This window comes from Seriola lalandi, unplaced genomic scaffold (assembly GCF_002814215.2).
Source record: "Seriola lalandi dorsalis isolate HSWRI2012SDOR001 ecotype SW California unplaced genomic scaffold, Sedor1 jcf7180002054873, whole genome shotgun sequence".
Taxonomy (NCBI): Eukaryota; Metazoa; Chordata; class Actinopteri; order Carangiformes; family Carangidae; genus Seriola; species Seriola lalandi.
The window spans coordinates 1,057,982-1,068,224 of NW_019525426.1; the positions used below are offsets into that span (position 1 = coordinate 1,057,982).

The 10,243-nt window shown below is 40.2% G+C and overlaps 1 protein-coding gene across 3 annotated transcripts in view; it reads left to right on the plus strand.

Annotated features, from left to right (window-relative positions):
* Window positions 1-10,142, plus strand: part of LOC111671220 (excitatory amino acid transporter 2) — a 29,546-nt gene extending 19,404 nt beyond the window's left edge. For 2 of the 3 annotated variants that reach the window (XM_023428285.2, XM_023428284.2), the window contains exons 3-11: window positions 760-912; window positions 1,322-1,572; window positions 2,015-2,162; window positions 2,774-2,900; window positions 3,104-3,337; window positions 3,438-3,632; window positions 4,587-4,721; window positions 4,870-5,134; window positions 7,061-10,142. In XM_023428285.2, the coding sequence (XP_023284053.1) occupies window positions 760-912; window positions 1,322-1,572; window positions 2,015-2,162; window positions 2,774-2,900; window positions 3,104-3,337; window positions 3,438-3,632; window positions 4,587-4,721; window positions 4,870-5,134; window positions 7,061-7,132 (1,580 nt within the window). In that variant the 3' untranslated portion in view covers window positions 7,133-10,142. The remainder of the gene's footprint in view (window positions 1-759; window positions 913-1,321; window positions 1,573-2,014; window positions 2,163-2,773; window positions 2,901-3,103; window positions 3,338-3,437; window positions 3,633-4,586; window positions 4,722-4,869; window positions 5,135-7,060) is intronic. The other variant, XM_023428286.2, reaches the window with a different exon arrangement.
* Window positions 10,143-10,243: the final 101 nt, after the last annotated feature.

A 10,243-nucleotide genomic window follows, 5' to 3' on the forward strand; every position in this document is an offset into this window, starting at 1 on the left:
GGTATCAGAGCACACAGAGGTCATCTTTACTTTCTGGACAGAAATGCTGCATGGCAGGAAAGGAACTGTTAGTTGGAAGAGACATATGTCAGGGATCAACATTGGCTTTGTTAGATAGGGGCTGAACTCTCCAATTCTTCAGGCCTCTAGAGAGGGAATGGAAGACAAAGGATAGAAATCAGTAGAAAACATCCGTTAGAAATATCAGTGAAGTGTGTCTGAGATTAAGGTCAACTACCTCTCCTTCCCTCCTTTGCTGAATGCTAGAAGAAGTCTTTTTCACCTTCCCTGCCACAAAGTGAAAAAAAAAAAAATCCTCAAAAGCATTTTGGGTTTGCAGAGATTACACATGCTTCACCAGGGAATCTGACATGCTGCCTCCTCCCCACTGCTTTGAAGAGATCCGATCTTAATCCTCCACGAGATTTACTCTCACTTAGCAGGTTTCCGTTTTATCTCCTCAACCCACTGTCCTCCCTAAGCATGCAGCTCACAGCCTCTTGTACAGCTCCGAACAAGTGAATTGCTGGGGCAGGGGTCAGTTATTGAGGCGTTTTAAAGGAGAAAATTGTTGCTCATTTGTCATTTCATCTAAGCTCTTCTCAGTAGCAGCCAATACACCCACAGAAATTTCTCTTTTTTATGTGACTCGCTTTCCTCTGCCTTCTCAATCTGACTTCATTCCAGATTCTCATCTACTTTGCCATTATATACTTGTACGGTGTCACTCACACACACACATTCCTCCTTGCACTTCAGGTGTGATCTTGGGAGCTGTATCAGGGATGTTACTCCGTGTTGCCGCCCCAATCCACCCAGATATTGTCATGGTGATTGCTTTTCCTGGAGATATCCTGATGAGGATGCTGAAGATGTTGATCCTGCCACTTATCATCTCCAGTTTAATCACAGGTACCGATCACTTATGGCATATACATTACATTGTTACAAGAATATTAGATAGTTTTAGTATTAGTGGTGTGTTTGAGTTTTATCTTTACACTCGTGATAGTAGGAGTGAGCTGCACGTACACTTGAGTTTGAGGGCAAATAAACTTTAAATTGTTCATCTGCACCTTTCAGTGCTTTGTCATGAGGAAAAAGTCAAGTTACTACTGTAATCCTGATTATGAAATCGTAATTGACAACATTTCATTTAAGTCATCATGCTAAGAATCATACACATGATCAAACACCATTATGCAGTCCCCTAATGGTCTTTGCATTCAGCCTTTATGCCCCGCAGTATTGAGTCAACATTTCCATTCAATAAGACCAAGTAATTACCAGGTAAACATGATCTTGCTTGTTTTGGCTGCAGGTCTAGCCGGTTTGGACGCCAAATCTAGCGGTCGCCTGGGCACCAGAGCTATGGTCTACTACATGACCACCACTGTTATTGCTGCTATCCTGGGAGTCATCCTGGTGTTAGTAATCCACCCTGGCAACCCCAAACTGAAGGAGAATCTGGGCGAGGGCCAGAAAAATGATGATGTGTCCAGCTTGGATGCCTTCTTTGATCTGATCAGGAACCTGTTCCCAGAGAACCTGGTGCAGGCTTGTTTCCAACAGGTAAAGGAGGAAAATAACATGATGATGGACACAGTTTAATGCTGAAGTTTGAGTGTGAGTGTAAGTGCTAGATGCGTAGGAAGTCAGGTGTGATGTGTCTGTCTGAGATATGTCAAGTCAAATATCAAGAATATGGCATCACTTTATATGGAATATCATGTCATGGCTTGCATGTCTGGGAATTCGTGGGCTTGCAAAAATGGGTGTGACTGTCTTTATTGCCTTGCAGAGGATTTATCGACAGAGGAATTCAAAAACACATAAGATCATAAAGAATAGCCTTGCAGTATGATGTGTTGCGCCCACTCTGTTCTCTGTAGCAGCACATTTTCAAACTCAATCATTGTCTCAATCATTGTCAGTTGAGTGGTATTTACTATCATAACTGGCACAGTATCAGTCATTAAGCTCATCAATAATATACTGTCTTTTGTAACCTCAGATCCAGACGGTCACAAAGAAGGTGGAGGTGGTTATTGAGGAGGATGTCAATGCCACCACCATGGAGGGACTGGTGGCGAACATCACCAAGGAGCCTCAGTTCATCGTCAAAAAGTCCCTGCAGTTCAAAAGTGGCATGAATGTTCTGGGTGTGTGACATTTGTTTCAACTACAGCCATGCTTGTGACTTTATGATCAGCTGTACAGCATGCTAACATGCTCACAACAACAATGCTAACATGCTTATGCTTAGCAGGTATCATTTTAAGCATGTTCACCATCTTTGTGAAGCATTTTAGCATGCTAACATTTGCTAATTAGTGCTAAACACAAAGTGCAGTTAATGCTAATGGGAATGTCAGTAGTTTGGCAAGTATTTAACTGGATGAAAAGTTAAGGAGTCATGAAAGTTGTTACAGTAACTACTGGAAATGGAAAAGTTATTAGGATTCATTCTCTGGGCACCATGAATATCTGTAGTAAATTTCACAGGAACTGATCCAATAGTTTCTGAGGTATCTCAGTCTTGACCAAAAAAGTGGGCCCACCTACTGCCATCCCCACAGCAATGACACTACCATGGCTAAAAACAATATTTTACAGTACATTTACACAATTTGACAGCAGCAAACATTTGGAAAAACCTGATGTTTTTTGGCTGTAAATGTAAAACATATCACTTCCTAATAACAGTTCCTTCATTTCACCTGTCCACACTGGTACTCAAAGTTAAGGGTACATTTATGATTTTCTGTCACAGGTCTGATTGGTTTCTTTATTGCATTTGGCATCTGCATGGGCAAGATGGGAGAGAAGGCCAGACTCATGATTGAATTCTTCAACATCCTCAATGAGATTGTGATGAAACTTGTCATCATGATCATGTGGTCAGTATCACTTAAGAATCTCATTGACTCATTTTGAAATTCATTTAGTTGTTTGGAGTCAGAAATAACTTTCTATGCCAAGTTATGTCTCACGTCATTAAAACAGGAGGAGCTGACGATTTAAAGCAGAATTTATCAGTGTTTGTCATCTGTATTTGATATTAAATTTAAAGTAATGACAAAATGTTTTTTCATCTGATCAGGTATTCTCCCTTTGGTATTGCCTGCCTGATCTGTGGTAAGATCATTTCCATCAAGGATCTGGAGGTGGTGGCCAGGCAGTTGGGCATGTACATGGTGACTGTAATTATTGGCCTCATCATCCACGGAGCAATCTTCCTGCCCAGCATCTACTTTGTTATCGTCAGGAAAAACCCCTTCACCTTCTTCCTGGGCATCTTCCAGGCCTGGATCACTGCCCTGGGGACAGCCTCCAGGTCAGCATCAGGATGGATGGATGGATGGATGGATGGACGAATAGATGGAGGCATCTTAATATTTACACAATTACCTACCTTCTTCTGCTTTTCCTTCCAGTGCTGGTACTCTGCCTGTCACCTTCCGTTGTCTGGAGGAAAACCTGGGTATTGACAAAAGAGTCACTCGTTTCGTGCTGCCAGTCGGTGCCACCATCAACATGGATGGAACTGCTCTGTATGAGGCTGTGGCTGCCATCTTCATTGCCCAGATGAACGGTATCCACCTTGACCCAGGCCAGATTGTCACCGTCAGGTCAGCAAACACTTAAGATAGTTTGTCTTTGTACTTAAAATTTGTCAGAGTCTGAATTAGCTGATGTCATTCACACTGTTAAATGGAAATCATACTATTGTTACGGGTATAAGATGTAAGTTGAAAGATTTGGTGTTCTTTCCTGCCTGCATTCCTGTTTTGTATGAAATTTTAGACTTGGTATTGGGAAATGATGAGATCTATGATATTTCAGACATCCATGTATGAAAATAGGCTTCTTAAAAGGACTCTTCCCTCTAAGATTGATTTGACTGCACACAAAAGTCAGAAAAGCTATTCTTAGTCATAACACTCAGAGTCGTAATTCACTCTATTTCAAGAGGGTTTAAATGGCGCCCCGAGGATACAGTTCAGCAAACACAGTTAGCTGTTAATAAATGAGGACAAACACAGCATGGAGTGTAGAGGCACTTAACAGTGAACAGAAAAGCCTCAGTTGATCAAAGTGGCTGCAACTTTAGAGAAGAAATTTACAGGAGAGCAAACAAACCACCAGGAAGAAGCCACATGTGCCAGTGCTGTATTTCACGCTAAGTAGGAAGATAAATACAAACCACTTGCTGTTTCTTGAGTATCTGGAACTAACTTTGCCAAACGCCCTTTTGTTAATAGTGTAAGTCGAGGATGGATGACCTTCAGTCTGACATTTTTGCAGCATATCAGTCTATTAAATTAAACATCCTATCTCTCACATTTAAACCTCTCTTCATGTGCGATGGAGGACCCACTCTAGTGGTCCTCAGCTGTTGCTCTTCACACAAGCACCATAGAGAATGAGTGTCTTCATCTGTGGCAGTGAGGTGCTGCGATTTCACATTCACTGGCGACTGAAGTGGTGAGGAAGGGTTTAGAGGAGGGTTGTGGAGGATGTGGTTAGGTGTAGTGGGTTTTGAGAAATGTGACTGAGTGCCCCTTTGCTGTGTCTTCATCCAGTTTGACAGCCACACTGGCCAGTGTTGGAGCAGCCAGTATTCCCAGTGCCGGCTTGGTGACTATGCTGTTGATCCTGACTGCTGTAGGCCTGCCAACCCAAGATATCAGTCTGCTGGTTGCTGTTGACTGGCTGCTGTGAGTTTGACATCACAAATATGTGTATCGTGGCTACGCATAAATAGATTTTTGTTTTTTCCTGCCTCTGCAAAACCCCTCCTAGTCTTTCCCTCATTGATGGAGCATGCTAGATCATCCTCCTATATCCTGGTTCCTCTCTTTTCAGGGATCGATTCAGGACCTCAGTGAACGTGGTGGGTGACTCCTACGGTGCAGGCATCGTGTACCACATGTCCAAGGCAGAGCTTGAAGAGCTGGACGCGCACACGGCTAAATCCGACGACATCGAAATGATGACGAAGACCCCGTCTTATTATGACGACATGAAGAACCACCACGAAAACAATTCCAACCAGTGCGTCTTAACCGCCACCGCTACCACCACCGCTACCGCCACTGCTAACAATTCTGTCGTAGTAGATGAATGCAAGGTACAATTAACGCTTACAGACATAGAGACTTGTATATAACCCTCTCTGTTGTTGCATGCTCACCCTGCATCTTTTGCTTGACTCTGTTTTTATCCACTGCATCTTTGTATATAACAATGTAAATATACCCACTGTTATTTTATGACAGAAGTGAAGCAATAGAACAACAGATGCATGCGTATGTATATATTTTGTCCCTCTGGAATAGCAGCTTTTGTGTTGAACGTCTAAAAATTTAAAGCACTCTTACCAAAAGAAAAATTAAACAAACTGAAGAATGATTCAAGTTCAGCTTCATGCAAATGAGGGATAAATCAGCACTTGCTCTACAGTTAGTTAATCTGATGACTGTAACCTTTTCGGGATTGGCTCTAACTCATAATCCTCATTATGACCTTGAGGAATTATTTAGCAGCTCTCCTTTCTACCAAAAGTTCACACTACATCCATCTTCCAAAACATGTCTCGATTGAATAATGTTTTCCCTTTTCTGCAACCATTTTCTTTTTCTCAAATTTTGACATTTTATTTAGCTTAATGTCCAGAATGGTTCATTCTGCTTTCTCTTAAAATGTAGCTGATTTTAATTCTTAAACAGATTTATTTCCAACAGGGTCATCCATTGCTGTAGCATTTAAAATTCAGAGAGGGAAAGTGTTACAGCAAATTAGCAGTGCATATATTCCCCTACATACACACATCTACCACGCTGTCACTGACTCATTCCCAGTCAGGTTTTTTTTTTTTTTTTGCATTTTGACACCATCTATTTCTGTGATTGCTAAAACTGTTTTGTGAAATTGAAAGCTGTGAAGTAGCTCCCATAATGTAAAACATAATGCACTTTGAATCCCGTCTTTGAATGTATCCCAGGCTTTTAGAATAATATATGGGGGCTCATAGTGCTTGTTCCCTCACATACACACGCATACACATAAACGCCCTGGCGGAAAAGGTCTACTGATGAGCCTATTCATTTATTAAAGGGTGAAAGGTGTTGCCTAGCAACACTGGCAACCTGTCACAGAAGCAATCTGTCCATAGGAAAAAGTTATATCCTCCTTTCTGAGTCTCCATTTATTAAGAGACATTTACATATAAATGCGATACAAAGGCCTGCTATTTCCAGTATCCACCATGACTATTTTTTTTTCTGTCTTCTCTTCTGTTTGCCTGTAAATAGATTGACTCACATCTCTAACCCCATTTTCAAAGATTTATACCACTGTAGAGTGCTTGCAAAGTAACAACAACGTAACAGTGCATTCATTCTGTAGTATTTGTACCTTGTTTTCTGTGTAATCTGGCTATTTTGCATTCATGATGTATTCATTTGTGTGTTTTTTTTTTTTTTTTGTAATTGCCCCTTGATTTTTTTGTCATAAATGTGTGCTCTGTTCACAGGTGGGTAAAAGAAACTCAGCTCTTAGGACTGCCATAAGCCTGATCATCAGTGGTCACACAGTAGTTCCACTATTTCCTCCATAGATTTTGCACATTGCTAAATAGCTATGAGACCTAAGAAGCTGTGTTTTATTCATTGCCAAATAACATCACTACAGTATCCAAAAGTACAGAAAAGAATGTACTAAATGGTTTTCTGGCTTTACAGTAACAATGTTTACACTCATGTATTATCTAAAACATCTATCTCAACAAATGGCTTTTAAAGAAAAACAGGGTATAGGGTTGATCGGTAACGTTGCTTTTTTGATGGCATGGCATGCTTTATTAACCGTATAAGCCCGATGATTGAGCGGATCAGATTGCTTGGCTAAAGCTGAAAATCAAACCACACAGTGTTACAGTGTAACACAGCTCTTTAATCCAAAGTTTTATGAGACATTAAGTTTGTTTGTGTTTGTGTGTTTTTTGTAATCTGTGCCTTGGATCAACTGTTTAGATCTCCCTGCTAACTGCTTGCAGGTAACCTCAGCCACTAACGGCTCTGCTGCGGAGTGCACGCTTGTTGAGGAGGAACCATGGAAACATGAATAATGGCAGCACAGAGATCCCCTGCTCCTGGGCTCCACAAGCTTTCCTACCTGGTGATAAAAAAGAGTGAATGAAAAAAGTCACATGAACAGAACTACTAATTGTTTTTTTTTGTTTTTTTAAGGTAGTTTAGTTTTCTTTTCTTTTCTTTTTTTATTAGTCCCTTTAAAAAGTTTTGTAGCTGTATATCTGACTGATATGTAATACTAATTCTAATACTAATGATAACAGAGGTATACTTTACCTGGTAGAGCAAAATTATGAACTATATAGCAGATACTTGCACAACATACTTCAAGGCTTGGGGAGGGAAGGAAGAGAAAAAAAAAGTTAGATAAGCTATTCTTAGCAATACATCCTGGTTGTACATCATAAGATGAGAGAAGAAGTGGCTGTATAACATGGGATGAGATCATCTTCCGAGTTTCATACAGGTGATTCATTATTCTAATACCGGAGGATGAGAGGGAGTTAGAGCATTAATCATGGCAACCAGCGTAATGTTTGTACCGAGCTTCTTCGCTTTACATCCCTGTCAGTACCATCACATATGTGCAGAGAGCCACTGCTTTTCAATTTAAGCTCAGTCTCTCATCTTTAACTGTCAGAGCCTCTGAAGTGCATCTGACCACATCTGCTTTTGCCCAATGTTACCCACTGTCCCTGAGGTCTGAGGTCAAACTGATGAGAGGGTAGGAGGCAGGGAGAATAATAACAAACAGGAAAATCACGCTGAGCCTCATAAACCTACAAGCACAGTCACAGTGGAATTATAAAGCACAAATCATATGGAGCCCATTTTCTATCCCCCTTTTGTTTTCCTTTATTTTGTCTACTGTAAAAAAAAAATAAGGGGACTGTTTTTATATTTTTTTTGAATCACCTGCTGAGTGAGTTATAAACCTTTTTGTGTGTGTGTGTGTGTGTGTGTGTGTGTCTGTGTGTGTGTATGTGTGTCTGTGTGTGTGAGAGAGAGAGAAAGAGAGAGAGAGAGCTGGGGTTATGAACATGACCAAGTCAATTATAGGGACCAAACAGGCAGAAAATCAATCAACTCACAGAGGCCTTTGAACTGCCTCCATGACGCAAAACATTTTTCAGTTTTCTTACATCACTGTCCATTTATAAGTGGCTGGCACAGCAGGTAATATTTTCTTTTTTTTTTCCAATGAAGCCTCAAAACTTAAAGCTAAGAAAATCACTGCCCTAAATATGAAACTTTATACGGTACTTTTACAAAAATGCCAGTGAAATTAAAGCTAAATTTGCGTCAATGTGGTTATTACGAGAACAAATAATACTAAATAATTGACATATCTGAATAAAAGTTAGAACAAAAAATGAGGTTATATAGAGCACAAACAAAGTGACAGAGCACAATAAAGCCAAAATGAGGATAATTATGAGTCAGTGGCATAATCAAAGTCATGCACATTATTGTTCCATGTCGACACTGATCGTATTCCAAGTTTTAAAAGAAAAAACACTAAGGGAGAGCAAAAGATACTCAGGCTTGTATGTTTACTCTTTTACAGGGAAAAATGTTGTAATCCTAAAATGTTTACTTGCTCACTATTGAGCGTTTCACCTCACAAAAGCAGCCTCTTAACAGCACATCTTTGGAAAGTTTTGACTACTGCAAAAGGACTTTGTTGAAAGACAATAATTTTATAATGTGATAATATGACAGGAAGGGGAGTTTCCCAGCACCTACAGTAAGCACACACACATATTTAAGACTACATTCCGTGGCTGAATGATCCTCAACCCGTGTACTGTCTGAAAGCGGAGACAAACTTATTATTGAACACTGACAGAAGGTGAACCATCAGAAAAATGTTTAAAAAAAAAAAAAAAAGAATAGAAAGAAACTGAGGGAGAAGCAGCGCAGCACTCGGCTGTCAGATGGATCCTTGGCTTGCACAAACAGAGACAGATCATTGATATAACACTCTACAGGGAGGCTCGCCAGCTTCTTGTTTAGCCAGACCTAAAAAGGTAAACAACAATATATTTCAGACACCAGAGCTCACGACTGTTTCTACAAACCCTAGATGCTGCAGCTGTGTGTCCATATTGGTGAGAAGTCGTTTAAGGAAACGCAGAACAAAAGGGTGGACACATACAGTAACACACATAATGCCAGAATGTTGCCAGCTATCAGGTAATAAAAATGTATTCCTCTCATACAACCAAATGGCTTAAAAAAAAAAAAAAGATGTGCAAACACAGAAACAAAGCAGGACAACTGGCTGTTAATCTGTTTTTTTCTTTTTTTTTTTTTTAGCCTGTGTGAGTGAGAGGTGAGACTTCTGTGATGTGGGTGTGGATTTGAGTTCTTTATCAGTGTCTATCGGGGTCCTTCTCTCCTGTCTTGTTTCTTTTCATTTGTGCTTAATGACAACCTTGCCTTGAAGATGTTCACTTCAAACAACACATGCTACTTAAAGTAACACTAGGAAACTTAACGAAACACGTAGTGCAGCACTCTGTCCTTATAGTTCCTGAGACGCACTCTCAGAAGACGTCTTTCACTTTGCTTTTTTTAAGCTCGGCTGATAGAAGTGCGCTTTGATACAACATAGTGCGCACTTGGTGTTCTGCTGTACACTCTGCACAGACTGATCTATACCATACACACAAAAACAAGCATGCACATACACTCACGCACACAAATTCACTATTTTTTTTTTGTTTTGTATTTTTGTTTCGCTTTTCTCAATTGCACACATGTATACACGCGCGCAAACACGCTAAAACCTGGAAGGTCACTACATTTATAATTGTAATCAGTGAGCTGCAGAGCACAGCACTGACACCCTAACAGGGCCTTTGGGCTTGATCTTTTGACCTGGTGATCTTCAGGAAAAATAAAAAAAAAACAAAAACAAAAAACTCTCCGGTAAAAGGAGACGATGCAGACCATAGTGTCACCGGTGGGGATTGAGTGTTGGACCGCTATTATGTTCAAACTCACGGTTTTAGAAGCATGAATAAAATAAAATTATAATTATTTTTTGCACCACTATCTTAAAAGCATGATATTTTGAAGTGCCTCCTTGCACTTTGTGTATATATTGTAGGTAACAGATGTTTTGTTTTTTTTTTTGGGGG